The sequence below is a fragment of the Anthonomus grandis genome, chromosome 2, assembly GCF_022605725.1.
Source record: "Anthonomus grandis grandis chromosome 2, icAntGran1.3, whole genome shotgun sequence".
NCBI lineage: Eukaryota > Metazoa > Arthropoda > Insecta > Coleoptera > Curculionidae > Anthonomus > Anthonomus grandis.
Window position 1 is genome coordinate 23523524 of NC_065547.1, and position 19531 is coordinate 23543054.

Sequence of the window (19531 nt, forward strand, 5' to 3'; positions counted from 1 at the left end):
AGCCTTTTATTTAGAAAATGATATGTTGTTAAGTTTGTTTATTAGCGTTTTATTTCTGATTTTTTATTATATTTTTATCAGAGTTGATATTTTATTTTTTATTAGAATAACGCTTTAATTTTCATTATGCAAAACACAGCATATTAAACATTTTAAGATTACAATTCTATGCGGGTTTTACACATTGTCATGTCTGTAAAACCCGCATTAAAATAAATATTTTAAAAATGCCTGGATTTTCGCGTAATATTTTGGGACATTTTGTCGCCAAACGACGCAGCTTCCACGAAAGTCAGATGTTTACTAATCCCGTCCTCGGGCCGGCCGGGGCGGTGCTCTGTCGCAGGTACTCGTATACGCGCGACGTTGCAAAATTTCGCCTCTATGCGGTTTTCTATAAGTAACGAACGAAACCACGATCTGTATAATAAACATTTTTTACACTACATTTTTATATTTGTACATGTAATGTTAATGAATAATAGGTTTTCATATTTTATCGCCTTGAAGATGACTTTATATAGGCCGAATCGTCGGTAATATTAAAATCTAAAGTTTTCTAAGAGTTTTCTTTTGCCTAACATCCAATTAATTTAGCAAAAAACAACAAGATATGTGTTATTAATGGTAGATGTAGATTCGGAAGCCAAAGCTGTGAAACCAACAGGACTTGTACCAAAAACCTGATGGGTACCTCCAGAGCTTAGTGCCTTTAATTTGTACGTATCTAGGATGGGTGGATGTTCCCCTATGAGTGAAAATATTAATAATATCAATAATATTTACAATAATAATATTAAACCATCTTTATAAAAATATATCTATTTACATTCGTTTTACACTTCAACAACATAGTCAAGTCAGCTCTAAGAAGGCTTGGGTTCCTAATTAGAAGTTCTCAGAGTGTTACTTTGGAATCTATATTAAGACTGCTTTTCTGTTGCTTTGTGAGATCAAAACTGGAGTTTGGCTGCATTATATGAACCCGCTCTATCAGAATCATGTCGGTCTCCTTGAATCTGTTCAGCGCAGGTTTGCTAAGTTTTTGTCCTTCAGGCAGGATGGCATATATCCAGTTAGAGGGTTTGATCATCGGCGACTATTGGAACGTTTTAACCCACATCTATTACATCTCTGAAGAATGATCTTCTCTGTAAAATTCCTGCATGGGTTACTGAATGGATTAATTGATAGTCCTGTACTTCTTTCTAGTGTACGTTTCATGGTGCCTAGGCTAAATGCTAGACATCCCCTAACATTCTTTCTGCCAAGGCCTCATACTAACATCCTGTTGAAATCGCCGCTATATACAATATGCGCTACATTTAATCGGATCTGTCACATGTGTGATATAAATTTCTCTTCGGTTCATGTGACTGTCGATATCTTGGTGGATCATTACTCTTGAGATTAAGACCCATGTGTTTAAGTTATAGTTAGTAGGTATATTGCAGTTAATTTAATATATTTTTGTTGAATATGTGATTATCTTGTTAAACTTTTTTATTTGAATTTTTATTTTTTATATCATATTAATAGTTATTTGTTCTAATTTTTTGGATAACTTTTGCGATTGCAACTTTACTTTTTTTCTTTTCTTTTATTTTTTTAAGGTTTGTTTTATGTTTTTTTTTTAAACCATATTTTCATCGTTTTGCAATTGTTTCCTATTATTGAGTAAGTTGCCTGTTGGAACTACAGGCTTATTATTATTATTATTATTATTATTATTATTATTATTATTATTATTATTATTATATCGAAGCGAAGCAATAAAAGTGTTGAAAATAATACAGATATCATGAAGCAATAGCTTTAAGGCTACAGTATTTAACACTATTATCATATAAATGGAAGACAGCTATGTAAATAGCAAAATTAGATTTAAATTAATGTAGTATTAAACCTAAAACTATCAACAATAAACTAGGATCTGTCCTAAAATAGCAGTAAGAGTAAGTACAGTAAAGAGTACGCATTAAAAGCCATTGATGTATTAGTAATTAATAGTTTTTTCCAAATTTCTCCTTAAATAAATAAAGAGTTTTGAAATCAATCTTCCAAGGATCACAAATTTGAACTGCATTAAATATAAAAGATCTGCCAAAGATAGCCGCGCGATGCTAAGTCATGGTAAAATATTTCTGAAATATAATATACTTTATTATTGCGATGAGCTAATTTATTACCGTATTAACACCGTAGACAATGAAGGTTTAATTAAAATGTTCAGCATGAAAAACGCCAGGTGAAATTTTCTTCGGTTCTCCATATTAAGCCATCAAGCTATCCAAAATCGCAAATTTTTCGAGAAATGTGGTCAAACTTTCTAAGATCATAAATCCATCTACAACATTTATTTTTGGCTTTATATATTTGATAGTTGTCAAGGTTATCAAGATAATATTCATATATAAAATTTAAAAAACAGTTATAATTTGACAATACGAGTTGCACACAAAATTTTGCGAAAAAGTTGGCTTGAGAAATACCTGGCATATACCTATAAAAGGCTTTTAGTAAAATAGATGATTCTTGTATTAGAGCTTTGGGATGTTTCGTAAATTTTAGATTAGAGTCTATAATAAGTTTGTAGCACAGGTTTTAATTGATTTACATCAATTAAAATTCTATGCCGGTCTAGGTTTTACTTTTATTGCTAAATAGCATGACTGCAGACTTAACTTCAGATTATTAGCAGCCGCCAATTTTATCACTAATTGTATATTTTCCTCTATAAAGTTCTTTTAAACCATAGAAAAAATAAATATAGGTCTCATGAGCTTACGCTAGTAATTAGCAGCTTTTACCTGACTCAAAGATGTATGCGGTATTAATTAGAAACAGCAATTGACCTAAAATTGAGCCTCGAGAAATAGCAGAATAAACAGGAATCAAAACTGAACCATCATTTTGACAGCAAATCTGTAAAAATCTATCTGTTAAATGCAATAAAATAAGAATGAATAATTGTGACAGAGGCCTCATTAAATGTAGAATATCGCAATTTAGAATAGGGAATGGCTGGATTAATGGAATTAAATAACCTGTTGAAATATGTAGTACAAGGCCTGAACACCTTTGCCGATCCTACGCTCTAATGATGTCATCAAGCACCTAATGTTATTACACTATAGTTCTTTTGAAAGCTACACGGAAAGTCAGGCAAAACATCATTAGCTGAGACAGTAGAATGTCTGTCTATATACAACTTTCTCAAGAATCTTTAAAAGAATAGGAAGGACGCTTATTATTTTCAATTCACTAAAGTCAGTAGGGTCTATACATTTTGGTATAGGACGACCTATAGTTTAATATATGATTCATAGTTACTTGATCTAGAAGAATTACTTATACTGCCTTATTTTTCATGAAACTTTCATAATATTTCGCTTATTTTCCACTAAACAGTTTTCTGAGATTTTGTCATGAATTCTTGGATGTCTACTGTACGAATCTTTCTGCATGCCTGTCATTAAGTAGAGATGCGGTTATTATATTTTTAATGTTTGAAAAATTAATGCAAAATAATAAACAAAGCTTTAGATCAACCACCGATAATCTGTCTTCTTCCTTAGTCTTTGTTTTTATTTGATTAATATTACCATAGATTTATATAAAGTTTTTTAATTTATCATTATTAAGTATTATTTTAAAATAACTCTTATGTATGTATTAATTATGGGATGTCAGTATTAGAGAAGAGCGGGAAGGGTTTGGATATTTTTTACCTAATTGAGTTAAAAAAAAACAAAAATTTATTATGCTATTCAAGTGAATTGATCTATCAATAAATTGCCACACTCCAAAACAGTATCCAAACATAAACACAAATAAAATAAATTACTTCATAATAAAAATTATTGTGCCCTATTCAGTATAAGGCCCTTATATGCATACCTTTACCAAGGCAAGAGAGGGTATGGATAAGAAATAAAATGTTAGGATTACAAAATATGAGTATATTTTTTTTAAAATAAACTAAAAATGCATAATTTAAGATGTTCTAATGAAAAAGGGTGAAAAAGTAACATATTTTCAGAATATTTAATATAAAAGAACCTTTATACAAACTGAGAATTAAAAACTAGAAAATACTACATTTTGCTAAATCTACATTAAAATAAATCATGTCTGTGTATCTGGAACTTTTATCAGCTATAAGGTTCGGAAATGCCTGAACTTCAGAATAGTGAAATCTGTTGGAAGCTACTTATTTCTATAGACACTTTCTATAGAAACTCAAAAGAAGAAGAAGAATAATTCAATTCTTCGCTACTTGATGAGAACGAGTTAAACGAAAAAAAAACTTTTTTTAATTACTTTCCTTCTTATTATTCTGTTTTTTTCTTTTTTTTTTTTGGTTTTCCTTTCTCTGGTCTCGTTCTAGTTTGTCTATAGCAATAATATTTTTTTTCGTACAAGTGCTATAGCCAAAATAGATTTCTTATACGGTGCATTCCGATATGGCAAAATTTTACTTGGTGCAACATAATTTTGGCCGTCCATTTCAGAAAAAGGACCAGCTTTTGGTGATGACACTACATCTGAGTTATTAGCTATGTCGAATTACAAAAAATTGTATTAAATAAAGTAATAAAAAGATACCTTAGTGAACACGTGGATGGCAAAAAAACTCACAAAATTTTTGTTTAATGACATTTTTATTCTTAGTTGTTTCGTTCAGATCGGTCAATAAGATACGTTGTGATAAATATTTGAAAATAAAATGATAAAATACAATTATTATAACAAAAATTCGCAGGTATTTTTATCATAACAAAATAAACGGCAACATGGCTCAAAATGAGGCGGTTGTTAAAGAATTGAATAAGCTAAACAATACAAAATTAATCTCTATATTATTAACAAAAACAAATCCTAGGAATGTTAAAAGTGATAGTGCCCGTAAAGCAATTGAGGCTAATGATGATAGCCAGTTTCTGATTATGTGGATGAATACTCGGATCTTACTGGTAAGTGAAATGATATCATAACCTTAAAAAATGGTATTAAATACATGAGTATGTAACTTGCCTGTAAGTAAAATTATTAAGGAGATGCAACGTAACTATTGATAATCAACAGTTGATGATTTTAAGTCAGGAAACCGTTATAAAGCTACTTAAAAACAATAAAGATCAGCCAGTTAGTAAACAAGGCTCTAGCAAGGTTGTCAAGTCAGCTTTGTCGTCCCAGGAACCTGCGAAATCTACTTATCTTAGTCCGCGTGTTACTGTTACTCTGCAAGGTAATAAACATCCAAATATAATTGAAAATTAAATTCCGCAAATAAAATGCACTGGTTATAGATCTCCTCCATCAAAGCTGCAAAGTTTTTTAACAAACCTGCGTAATATGTTACAATTTGTGTATAAATGCAATAACAATAACATAATGTTATGTAGTCATTTTATTTGCAATTTGTCTAAAAATAAGGGACTACAAAGATATTTATGAAATTTTTGATGAATTTGGTCTACATAATATTACTGGATGCCATAATCAAGTATAATTGGAAGATATAATGGGTAAACTAGTACAAATTGAATTGAGCTACTTAAATCTTCTGGTAAAGCTTGAAGATCAACTGAAAAGTTAATGCGTAACTTAAATCAGAAATTCCTGAATTAAAACAAAAAGTGTCTTCACAATAAAATGCTAGTAGTCACCCTGATAGTTATGGCGTCGATATCGATTATTCTGGCATTTTTCAGGAGGTTTTCCAAAGGCAGACCAGGATGCACAATGCTATGATTTTTAACCTGCAGTTCGATGAGGAAACTCCTGAGTTGCCTCTAATAACTTTTCTATTGTCTAGCAAGGTCATTCGTAATATTGAAGCCACTAGTATTACTATTGTTGATAAGCCTAATCGTAATGGCCACAAGGCTCTAAAAGTAACTATTTCAGATACCACTGACATGTCCGTGGTATTAGAAAATCGCAAGAAATGTATTGACTATTATTAGATCTATCTTAAGCTTGATCATTCTCCAGCTCAGTTAAAGCAATTCCAAGAAATAAAAGAAAAATTAAATGCTCAACGTGCCAAAGGCCAAAAAAATGCTTGTTTTGAGATATCTCAATGGCTGGCAATGATTACAGCAGTGCGTATAGCAGAGAAATAGTATTATGCACTCACCAAAATGATCGAAGATTTTGCTCTCACAACTTTTGACTAGTATCATAGCTGCGGAGTTTGACAATTGCTGAATCCTGGCTTGAACCGAATATCCTTGACTCCGAGCTTTTTTCAGATGTATATATGGTCTACCCTCATGATAGGAGGTCAGAACTTCAGGCTTATCAAAAGGTGGGGGAATCCTGTTTGGCCTCCATAAAAAACTCACAACTACACTATTAGATCTTTCAAGTATCACAGCTAGGATACCAAGTTTTAAGGTTATAGGAGTAGGTTAAATTATTTCATAGTTTTTTGGTCTTATTTTATACAGTACTCCCTCTGCAACAAACGCCAAAGGGAGGCTGTTTTTTAATTTGCTTTTATCGTCGGTTGAGAACTATCGTGGGATTTCCATAAAATACAATTTTTTATGTTGCGTAACACTTTGTTGATAGTTCTCTGAAAACCTGCTGGTCCATTTGCCATACCGTATGGCTTTCGAACATATTTGTAATGTCAATCTGGCATCACAAAAGCTGTCTTGGAAATGGGTTCTTTATCAGTCTTGATCTGATGGTATCCACTTGCTAAACCAAGACTAGTGAAGTCTGTAGAGTACAACATACAACAGTAATATCATCTGAGAGGTTTATTTTCAGGGAAATTGTTTTCCACTAAATTATTGCCGAAATCCTTCGTGAAGTTTTCCATACTGACTTTCAGTACGATATAGTCGTTTGCATTCAACCTTAGTTTTTGAATAATTAAAGATAAATGTGAGTCTTCACCACAAGTGAAAGATCTCGGCTTATAGTAACATTTTTGTTTTCAATTAGGTTCTCCATCTTTAGGCCTAAATGATCTCTTTCCCCGTACTGTTGGTCTTGACGAAAATTCTGATGTACTTCTTTTGGAAATTTATGATAACTAGTACATCACGGGTCTAAGAACGTATATCGAGAAATCGATCAGACCTTAATGTTGACAAATATTTGTCATATAGCTGGTCAGGAATGTTATATTATACTGCTTTTGTACCATTCTTATAGATGCATTACTTATTCCATTAATGACATAATTAACGGCTCTTCGCCCTTTTAAATCACAATTGTCAAAATAGTTTTGTCAAAATAGTATTTTTCCGAGCTTGTTTCTGGCAACTTATTCCGAAGCAACATTTTTTATAAATTTATTGCAAAACCTTGGGGGTCAAGGAATCTAGTAATAAATGATAATTCTTTTCATTTTTGCCAAGTTAAATTGTAGGTATGTAAATTGCTATGCCATTTTCTTTCAACACCCTATGTTGTTGAAATGTTGCTTACATCTATGTTGCCCGTAACATATTTGTCAATTGTTATCCGAGCCATTTAACTCTGCATTTTGTTTAATCTCCTATATCTATTTAGTAAGAGATAAATTATCGTCGCGCCGGGTTGCAACTGATATAGTTTTAAAATCAAAGTATACTTAGGCTTAGGCTGACTTTTAGCTCGATTTTCTATTGAGTTTTCAACTAGACGTTCTAGTCGTAATATAGTTCCTTTATGCCTGATACACTTTATATGATAGAATCTTGAAGCACCACATTCTGTTGGCCATCGTTATGAATAATATATTCGTCGTGCAACCCCTACTCTAGAGTTCACGTTACTGGTTCGCGAGTTTTATTGAAACTTTTCGATTTATGTGTTGCGTTCCTACGGCTTGGACCTCATTTACAATAAATAATATAAACAATCGTCTAAACTTTAACTCGAATCGGCATTCATTTTAAAACTTTAAATAATATACATTCTTTCTAAAACAACTTGTTAGTATTACCTTAATTATTACTTTTATAGTTCAACAAATGATCAAAATATTTACTTTGGAAAATTGTGAAACTTGAAAAAAAAAACTGAAAAAAAAATAAAAACAGCGATAATCTATACAATATTAAACTTAAAAATATATGTAGGGTTAAACTTTGCTTACCCAACTAACATTATTATATTTTAGATATAGTCTAACAAAAACATATAAATATAAATAATAAAACGTAATGTTTAAAATTTTGTAATAAATGTAATGTTTGTAATAAAACATATGAAATATTAATATAAAAGTAACATTTTAAGTTGCACTTGGCAAAAGTAAATTAACGAAAATGCTAAAAATACGTATCTGTAAACGATCGATAAACATATAATATTTTTCAAATACGCTTCCTAGTTAATAAGAATTTTTGCAGGTCTTAAGAGACAAAATTGTATGTTTTGGCTTTGTGTCAACGCCGAAAGTAATAAAAACAATATATTTAGTCAAATAAGTTTTTCAACTTTTATCTACTATTATAGTTTTATTATTTATTATTGGAGTTGTGTGTCTTTATTATAGCTTACACGCTAAATTAAACACTTGTAATCTCACAATGTATCAAACTTTTTGCCAAAAACTCACGTATTTTTAATTTTTCAGTCACCTCATAATTCAATTTCCACCATTGCAATATTAACGAACTTTTTATTTAAAAACGAATAAACGCGTAAATGTATGGAATTTCTATTGGGTGGTGCCTTTTTTAGTAAACTATTTTTTGAATCGTATGCAATTTTTCTTGTTATTACTTTGGTTTGTGAGCAATAAGGAATCCATTAAAAATCTAAATATGAATACTACCTAAGCATCTAATTGTGTAAAAGGCGCTTGGACTATTATAAATAATTTGTAAGATAAGACAACTATTGAAAAAAATATTATTAAATAATTCAGATAAATTCGTTGTTGCTTAATAATTGCAATGGCAGATTAGTTCAGTAATGTGTTGAAAAATGTTGCGGCGAATTTTGTTTAAAATAATTCTCGGTTGCAAAATTCAAACTATTCTAAGATAAATCAATATGATAAAAGAATATTATTTCCATTTCTCGAACTGAAATGTAGCGAATTGATAATGAACAAATTAAAGAATAACAAAATCGTCAGCCATAAACACGTTTTAGTGGAAATGTGCTCTTGCTTTCTTAGTTAATATGTATTTTTATGAGCTTAGATTGTAAAAGTCAATTCAGATCTAAAAATATTAACAGATATGGAATGTTCCTCAAGGTCTGTATTGGACCCTATTCCTTTTTTGTCTTATGTGTATGAACTACTGAATGTTATTGCTAATGTGCTTGTAACATCTTTTGAGGAAGAAACGCCTGTAATAAAATCATAATTCCTACGTTTCAACCTCCTCGATCTATCTGGTCTTATGTCTTCCCAATTTCGTATTTGCATGATATTAGCATTTTGTCGAACCATATTTTCTTTCCTAGGGGGAGTAATGACCCTAGAGTTTCTCTTGCACCGACTTAAATATTTTACATAGTAACTGTCCAATGCCAGTTCCAGTGATAGGTATCGTCATCGTTATCTATCTAACTACTCAGAGTATCAAATGAGATGGAAATAAGCAAATTTATTCTTTATTTTTATCTGATAGGCTATTTTAACTTTAGGGTCTTGTAAATTATAAATATACGTTGACTTTATACACCCGCTCCCTGAGGGGGTTGGTTTTTAAGTGTTCGTATTTTGTTCCTCATTTTTGCTATAACCAAGATATCGACGCTGTCACACTCTTGCCTCTGAAGCTTCTATTATTTGTAATATCACATTTGTGATATTTTTTTGTCAGAATATGATCCATTTGATTCTTAGTGTATTGGTCAGGCGTGATCTTCGTGTACTTGTCTTTTCGCAGTATGCAAAGTATGCGCTCGCAACTATCATGTTGTTGCCTACTGCAAGGTTTATTAATCGCTTAGTGTCGTTGTCTTTGGATGTTGTGTAGAGGCTCTATTTACTTATTGTAGTGCAGAAGATTGCTTCTTTACCTATTTTCGCGTTTATGTGGCACTCTACAGTATTAGGAACTTGATTCACTATTACGCTGAAAAGATACAGTTTTACTATATATTATTGTGTATTAAACCAAACTGTTTTGTCAAGATCTTTCAATATTTCTATAGTGCATAAATTTGTTGTAATTTTCGTAGTTAATATTTTATGATTCATCATATCATCATCAGTCGCACCCGATGCAAGAGACAGACGTTCTAAACGATTTGAATCTCCCCGGTAACGCATTAGACATTTGACGCTGCACTTATGGTATTACTTAATAAAATATATACCTGGACTACTAATGCATATGGCCAACATACCCAAAAATGTTGCCTGTCGGCCGCCATTTTTATAGTGATTGTATCGTTTTGATGTTGGGCACTCTGAACATTTTCAGTGTTGCCAACAAAAAATATATTAAATAACCGTAATGAAGTTGACAACGCTGACGTTTGACGTATGACCTGTCACGAACTAAGTTTATTTTTTTCATTGACATTTTTTTTAAACCTATTCTAAAATTCTAAAATCACGATTCGACACGATCACTCGACATGACTGATTCTAAATAACATTTTTAATTATGAGTATAGCGGATTGCCTAGTTTTTGGCGATTTGTAAATGATAAACGATACCCTTGGGTATATCGTCTGCATCAGGCGATATAGCTTCCTTCTTATTGAAAAATGTGGATAATGTATCCAGCATCCTTATTTAAACGTATTTGGTTTGTCAAAACTGAAATATTGTGAATTGTCTGTCTGTGTTATTTATCATAGAATAATATATATAGTTGGTTATTTGTACTATATAAATTTTTGCTAATTACAACCCTCATTAAATCATCTATATTTTGATTTTCATAGAAACTGTGGAAAAATAGAAATATAGAAAATATGGAAACACTGTACAAAAAAAGAAAGTACAAGTCGTAAAGTAAAAATAGAAAGAAAATAAAATGTTTTAAATTAAATTAAATTTCTTAAGTATTAGGATTTATAAGATCCAAGTTTATCAGAATAATAAAACAGATATTTTAAAGTGCATGCATCTATTCCAAGTAAATTGAAATTTTGTCTTATTTTAGGTGAGGATTACTTTTATAAATTTTAATGAAATTCTTAAAGATGTGCATTCAAGAAAAATCTCAGATCTAACGCAACTATCTTAAAATATTAACTAAATGTAACTTTCTATTTTGTTTTTGTAAACATAACCTCCCAAAATTGTAATTATTTTGTTTCCCTACAATTGGCACAGCTGAAATTTTTTATAGTGACCAACATCGAAAGAACACAATCACGCAAAATGGCGGCCCCCTAGTAGTGGTCATTAACTTTTCATTGAACTGGCAGTCCAGGTATATTTATTAAGTATTAATATTAGTGCAACTTAGCTCGCGTGTGGGTGAGTTTAGACTATTATATAGAATAACTTTGCTATGTGTGACCGAAGCGACTACATATATACATATTAAAAATTGTTGAAAAACTTTTTTATAATACTCACATAAATATGTGTTTTCTTTTGTATTGTATTGTTTACATTATTACTAACAATTTTAGTCATGTCGCCTTATGAAGCTGAGCAGGCCCAATTTAACAAGCTAATGACTGAAGTTTATTTAAAAGTGAGGTTTTACTTAAAAACTTCTTGGAGCAACAGCAGGAAGAAAGTGAATAAGAGCAGGATATTTGTGACTTTGATCTTAATGTAAATGAATCGGAAGACAGAGACTTACTTTTAAGTAGCTACAGGTAACACCTTGAAAAGAATAAAATGACTTAATGGCTGAAAGAAATACCTGTAAAAGACGTTCGCACTCGTCAAGAAAATTATGTGACTTGATTACTCAACTTCATATTACCCACAAGAGATCTAAAAGAGCCTTTAGAGGTATCGAGTATCGAGTTATTTCTTTGATAAAGATTTGCTCAATAATATTATTGTTCAAAACACTAATAAGTATATAACTTTGGAACAGGGACGCAAACTTTACAGACTTGGCCGAAATTCAGGCTTTTATTTAAGTTCATATTTTTTATATACTTGTCAGGTCATTGACAAAAAAGTGGAGGTATTTAGGTATAAGTGAATATGTCGTTGGTACATAGGGTCAAAAATTTTCAAATATAAATTGAACATTTTTGCTTGATCTGATGCTAAAGTGTTCTCTACTAGAAACTTCCCTGAAAGGCTTGAAAGGCTTGAAGAACCTTATCAAGTTAGTGATAGTCCACAACTTATTGTAAAAAGGATTTTTCGAATTTATTAATGGTTCCGGCCGCTCTTAACCATAGATAATGATTTACATGCGTAAATATTGTGGATTGATTATAGGAACAAAAAGTAACAGTTTAACAGGACCTTTAAACAAAAATAAACCAGAAATAAGTGTTGAATTTTTATATCCAAAATCAATTCACGTTTATTTGGCCTTCAAAAAAATCTCACGCTTATCTCCTATGTGCCAACAAAAAAAAATGTCTGTTACTTTTATTCTACAACATGATAATACGATTGATAAGCACACTGGCGATCTACGTAAACCAGAAACTGTTACGTTTTACAGCAGCACGAAAGAAGCCCCCTTTAGATGTTGTGAATCAATTGTGTTGTGAATCAAATACAATTCAAATACAACGCTTAAAATACAAAGCGCTGGCTGATGGTAGTCTTCTATTCCCTTATGAATATAGGTGGGATTAGTTCGACAGTAGTTTACGCTGCAAATAACCTCCCAGTTAACATAAAATGGAGACATTTCCTACAAAGAATATCGCAAGATTTAATAAAACGTTTTTCACTAGAGGAATCGTCTGAGGAGAATATCTGCAAATAATAAATCATGAATTAAAGAAATATTTAGATACATCAAGTAGATAAATACAGGTAATAAAAACCAAAAGCCGATGTTGCTTTTGCAGGTCGAAGAAAAACCGCTGCACGCATTTTTCTTGTATAAGTGCAATGAATATATGTACCTCGAACATCTACAAGAAATATGTAACATTTGCGCAAGTAATGCGCGTTCCCAGAAGTTAACTGTTTCTGTATTTTTTATGTTATTAATTTTATTATGTTTACTTTAGATAATGCCAAATCTTTTGAGTTCAGTTTTTAAACTCATTTTTTATGTCTAGTTATATACTTTTTTGCCATGCCAGTTATTTGTGGTAATTCAATAGTTAAAGTATTAGAGTAAGCTCGGAAAGATTTCCAAATCCAAGTATGTAACCATTTTATGTTGCTGAGAAACGTTTTCGAGAAATCGGCAGTATTACTGCATAAAACTGCTAAAATTGCAAAATTGTTATTAATGCTGCTAACAAATATAAACGGCAACGTATTATAAGGTTAATAAACTCAACTTAAAATTAATTAATGCAGATCCAAAATACTCACCGGACGTTTAGCTTTGAAGGTAGAATTTTTATAAATGACGGTCATATAGTGTTAAAAGAACATCAGCTTTATTCTTACCATTTATCTGCAATACAGAATCAATGATCAACGATTTGGCTTTTGTCTATTATCAAATGAATATGAATTTATAGTCTGTTTGGCTCTTTCTAGTGCTAGACTAGGGTTATATAAGATTTGTTTCTTCTTTTTCCATGCATAATCTTATGCTAGTGAAATCCTTGACTAAAGTGGTCAGTAGGGCTGTTAAATATATCTTACCTAATCCAATAGTATTTGATCTGCTCTTTGTAAGGTTTAGTATAAAGATCTTCGCATAATTAAGGTCTGGTAGAGTGCTATTTCTAACCTTTTCTAAAATTCATCAGTTCTTGTGTGGCACCAGACTTTCTCTGCCAGTGTGTCTTTTTATTTCCTTTACTCTAATTACTGGGACTAATTAGAGTTTTACTTATTTTCCGTAACAATGCTGCCTGACTATCTAGATATACAGGTTGGGGAAGTAAAGATTACGCATTTGTCAAAAAAACGGCAACATAATTTCCTCCCTTCAATGAATGACCAATTCTTGTCGCATAATAGGTCGTTGCTATTTTTATTTTTTAGAGAATAAGAATAATAATATCAGCATTTTGCTGTATTGCACGCTGCTCTGTTGAATTTTAAGGCGTTATTGTTTTCTTCTCAACTTATTATGACTATTTGTACTCCTTCCGAAAGAGTTCAAGCTATTAAATTACTTTATGGAGTTAATTCGGCAGTATAGTGTAGGGAGTTGTTTTTAATTAAATTTGAGAATTAAACTATTTCTTGCCAAAGAAAAACAATTTTAAATGTGGTTTTGAATTTGGAGACATTCCTATATCTCCAAGATGTAAGATCGAAACGGCTCAGGAGCGCGAACGACAAGACGATATGGTTTGTAATGCCGTTTGTAGAAGTGGATTCCATATCGCGGATTCCATATGCGGCAAAAAATTGAAAGCAGTTGCGAGAGAAAATTGTTGAATGTGCCAACTCCATTTCATCAGAGTTTCATTGGAAGACGAAATGGCTTTTATGATAAGATAACTTATTGTTTAGTTGTATAAGAAAATCTTTTGATTTAAGGAATTTTTAGTTTTATTTGAGTCTTTTATTTAAAGTTTTAATTTTTGTTAAGAAATTTTTAGAGTTTTAATTTTTCCACTTTGATCAAATTCTATATTCATTTATTTTGGAATATCGCTTTCATTTTCTTTATCCAATGCACAGCATAATAAACACTGTAAAATTCCATATCGATTGTACCGAATGTGCAGAGCGCATGAAATGCATGTGGGCGCGTTTCCACATTTTGCATTTAAGCATATTTGTATGCATAATGATTGATTACCCAACCCAACCTATATATTGCTTTGAATTTTTATAATTATTATGTCAGGCGCAACTTTTAAATGTATTTTGCCCTGCAATAAGAACCTATATTGGACAGGATGGATTGATACATCTACCCTCCTTTTTTCTTAGAACATCATTTAGACTTGGGCCGTCAGTTTATTTAAAAATTTTTGCTTCTTCGAACCATACTCTGTTATGAATTTGTATTTTAATAGAAAATTAGCAGCATTATTAGTTCTATATTTAGAAATGGTGCCATTTATTGTTATAATTCAAATTTATACTCACTTCTTCGCCCTTTCTGTAGAGATGCAGAAGAGTTAAACTAAATAGCAAATCCATCGCAGCTGTATGTGATGTTCTGAAAGCACATTTAGTTAGAAAACCAACCAATCTTAAAAATTCAACTTTGTCTAGTGAGTTGTTTACAATTTGCGTCATATGAAATAACACTATCTAAAGAGATGGACCTGTATCAATAGGAACTTTATGCTAAATTCAAGAAAAATTAGCATTTTCTTAGTAGAATTGGTATTTTCTTAGTAGAATTCATCAATGAGTTTTATATGTAAATGACCCTAAATTATTTTTTTTTCAAAACACGTAATTACATTCTGACTACATATTTTTTTTTTACAATAGGTCTATTATGAATATTGTCCAAAAAAAATATAATGGACCAATATTTTTTTTAAGCCTTTTTTATCATATTAAACTAATCAAAAATTAACATAATAACCGACAAATTATCCATTAAGGTCAACGGGCAATACAACCTGTTTCAGATCATTTTAATCGTCATATCATCAACAAGTAGCAATTACATTTAAATTACAATTTGGGTACAATAAACGTACCGCGGTGATGTTTTGGAAAAAGTTGAATTGTTGTTACGGTCGCCGGTGCGTTCCAGTGCCATTTCGTAGGGAGTTTATACATTGTTTTTATTGCGGTTTATTGGTTTGTTGTTTGGATGAAAAGGACAAGTGTCTGGATAGGATGCAGTATACGAGGATCGTAAACTTCCGCAAATCTAGACAGAATCGAAAAAGGAAAAAAGAAAAGGAGCAGTTTGATTATGAGCTGTTGCAGATTAGGAACAATAATAATAATTACTTAGGTATGAACTGCATTGTTTATTAGAGAAATTTCGTCATTATAACTTTAAAAAAATTTAGTTGTAATTTAGTTAAAAACTAAGATGTAGGGTGAAAATTAAAGTTTCACTTTTAACGATAATATCATATTTTGAGACATAAATTTAAAAGAAATACTATCTACTGAAGTAAATGACGTAGTCGAAAAAAAATAATGATTTTTCAGGAAGTGTAATCCAATCTTGGATTTTTTTTGAATGGAGCAAAAAAATGTCGACTGATATCTTAATTAAATATATTTTTTTGATTCTAAGGTCTTTGCTGATATTTTAAGTACACGCTGTTTTTTTAACCTTTTTTGTTGATATTTTATCAGAAAGAATACTCAATCAAGTGTGGAATAATAACTTTTGCCTTAAAAACTAAGCATTTTAGAGCCCACGTTTATATGAACTTTTCAACTTAAAATCTCTCTAGGAATGTATACTAGGTAGTGTTAAAGTTTATAGCTATTTTACTAATATATTTATAATAAACCAAAACCTACTACTCAACCAGATATGGTAAAATCTAATTTTCGAACTTCGTTTGTCTTTATTTTAAATTTAGCAAGATGCTTCAGCTGTGAAAACTATCTCCAACCGTTATCAACCATAAACTAACAACAGAAACTATTCTACAGACTTATATGCAAGAGGTGTGTTTGTAGATATATGACGTCTGATCATATGTGAAGCGCATTAGATTTTGCAGTGTTTTGACAATAGCTAAGGTCTTGGTTCTGGCTAATGTAAGGTGCTTCCAGAAATCTTCTTTTCTTCCAAAGTTGCTCCTTGCACAAAATCTTTCCTTCTATTCAATGTATGTTATGACCATTGGATGAGAGGTATTCTGCTACTCCTGGAAATCACTTCTATTTGGTTTACTTTCGATGTTCTTTTGTCTTGACTTCCAGTGGTTCTGTTTTGTCTCTCCTAAGTATGTCGATTATGTATCTTGAGATTGACATTATTTTCGAAGTGAAGGTGGTGTTCATTTAAAGTTTTTCGATAATTCACCTGATTTTCTCTGAAGTTTTCTTGATGTACGGAATTTGTCAAAAATCCTGTAAAATCGTCCAGTTGCTGTGACTCTTTTCTTAATATCTCTACTTCTTTTCTAATAGTTTGGAACTGTAAATATGGAGAGTCATACATTTGGAAGAGGACTAAAAGATTTAATCTCCCGATGATGCCAACACGTGTCGAGAGTAAAATAAAGAGCTTTGATTACTTGTAAAACTGTTTTGTGACTTGAGTGTGACACCAAAAGTGTGCCCTGTTTTAGCAGCGTTTTGCTTTCCTTTTCATTTATGGAGGATTTCAGTATACTTAATAAGCTTTAAATTTACATGATTTACTTGCAGTTGAATCAAATCTCCATGAACAAATTCCATTATCTCTTGACAAAAAAGGATTCTATTTTTCAGGCTTCCATTTTGCCAAGTTCTAGGTTTCCGATGGCATGCCTATTCTGATAGTTCTTTTAATAAGTACCAAACAGGCAATAAAAATTGCTTAAAAAGCATTCAAGTAATATTTCCTTAAGTTTTTGATAGTTTAATCATTCTTTTTAGGCAATTATGGAAAAAAGAAATTGTTTCTTATTTACCTTGTCCCAAGGAGAATTCATTCCCATGTGATTACTAAAAGATAATTTTGTTTCATCATTACATCTTCTGATGCATCTATCATCTATCACTAGATATGGAGTAGTTTTATATTTGGGTTGTCTATACAAAAAGGAAACTGATCCCCTTCGTTTAAAATCAGCTCATTGCCAAAACTTGAACTTGCAGCTGCTTATATTAAGTCCCTTCATAATTATTCTTCATACCATAACTCTTTCCTACAATCCACTTTTATACCTCCCCAATAAAAATTTATACAGTTTCTTTTATATGCCCATAGCATTAGCAGAACTTCGCAGTACAATAAATGATATTAAAACATCATCTGGGACAGATGAGCTTACTCTTTAAACTACCCTACAAAATAGGTAAAAGCATAAGCGAATATTAAGAAAAAATGTGATCGGTGCGCTCGTAGAACCCAGGGCAATTAATGACAGATAAACGCCAGGGCATTTAATGACAGATTTTCAGAGAAGAACGTGTGCCATAAATATGTACTAGAATTGGTAAGGAAGTTTGAGGAAACGGGATCTGTTTGCAATAAAAACTGTAGTGAAGAAAAGGTTGTTAATGAAGCATACTAAATTGAGATACTCAGATAATTCGCAATGGATCCAACATTATCTATCCTCAAAGTCGCAGAGTTAACTAATATTTCAACAGATTCTGTATACAAAATTTTTAATAAGAATAAATTTTTTCTCTTCAAAATTCAAATCCTTCACCAACTAGGAGAAGACGATTTGAATTTTGCGAACCGATGTACCAGTGAATTGACAAGAACTCTTATTTAGTAAAGAACACCTGCTTCAGACTGGTAAACGTGACTGGTAAACTTCATATAGTGTTGGGATACTAAACGAAAATAATTTGTATTTTCAACAAGATAGAGCTCCCTCGCACTATACTTTGACAGTTCGAGAGTGGCTTAACGAACAGTTTCCAGGGATATGGAATGGCAGGCGTGGTGCAATTGAATGGCTCGTACGGTCGCTAGATATTTTTTCGCTAGGTATTTAAAAAGCAAAGTTTATGAAACTCCACCTGGAAATATTAATGATTGAAAGGATCGAATTACTCGCGAATGTAGAGATTTTAGTGAACAAACACTTGGCAATGTTCATGAGAAATTTATAAAAAGGCTAAATTATTGTCTAGCGAATAACGGAGCACATTTTGAGCACTAAATAAAATACATTTTGTGAACTGATTACATTGTTTATTTTTTATTTTGAAATGAAAGCACTGTATATTTAGCTCTTGAATTTAATTGATGAGAGCATCTGCTTATCGCACCTATAAAAGTAACTATTTTTTGTCCCAACTTTATTTACTTAACGTGGGCATTTGCGTTCCTCCGTTCTTTTTAAGGGATTTTATTGAGTTTAACTCCTTGCTTTTTGTTTCGTTTTTCTTTTTGAATAGGTCATGTCTGTCTTTGTCAAACTGTCTTTTCAATATTTATACTAAGTTTATTATATCACAACCCGTCAAAGTATTTTACCAGAGCATCATTATTAGTTTCTCATTTTCAGTAAAATATACCAAAACAGTGTTGTCAGCAAATATTTAGGACTTTTTACATATAAAAGTTTCTTAAGAGAACTCAATACCGACCCATGACCAACACAAACATCTAAATTCTTCATTCTCTCTCATTCTTCACTACTTTTTCTATTTATAACAATAAAATGTTTTGTGCCTTTTGTATATAACTGAAAGCCCAGTTTGTACAATTTTTTACGAGAGTAAGGTCCACGTTATCAAAGGCTTTGTGCAAATCAACATATATTACTACAACACATTTATTTTTGTCCAATTTAGCAGTGCCCCATTCTAATAAAATAACAATTTTTCAAGGGTATTGCTTTATTTTTAAACCACATTGATTTTTGTTAAAAAGAGAGTCTATGAAATTGCCAATCCTAATCCGTATGAGTTTTTCTAATATCTTGCTG

At 31.3% G+C, this 19531-nt stretch overlaps 1 protein-coding gene across 8 annotated transcripts in view; it reads left to right on the plus strand.

Moving 5' to 3' along the window:
* Positions 1-19531, plus strand: part of LOC126746567 (multiple C2 and transmembrane domain-containing protein) — a 248048-nt gene that overhangs the window by 42154 nt on the left and 186363 nt on the right. For 5 of the 8 annotated variants that reach the window (XM_050454873.1, XM_050454886.1, XM_050454879.1 and 2 more), the window contains exon 1: positions 15663-15924. The exons of the other annotated variants lie outside the window; for them this stretch is intronic. In XM_050454873.1, the coding sequence (XP_050310830.1) occupies positions 15669-15924 (256 nt within the window). In that variant the 5' untranslated portion in view covers positions 15663-15668. Of the gene's footprint in view, positions 1-15662; positions 15925-19531 lie in introns of those variants that run through there. 8 annotated transcript variants of the gene reach the window in all.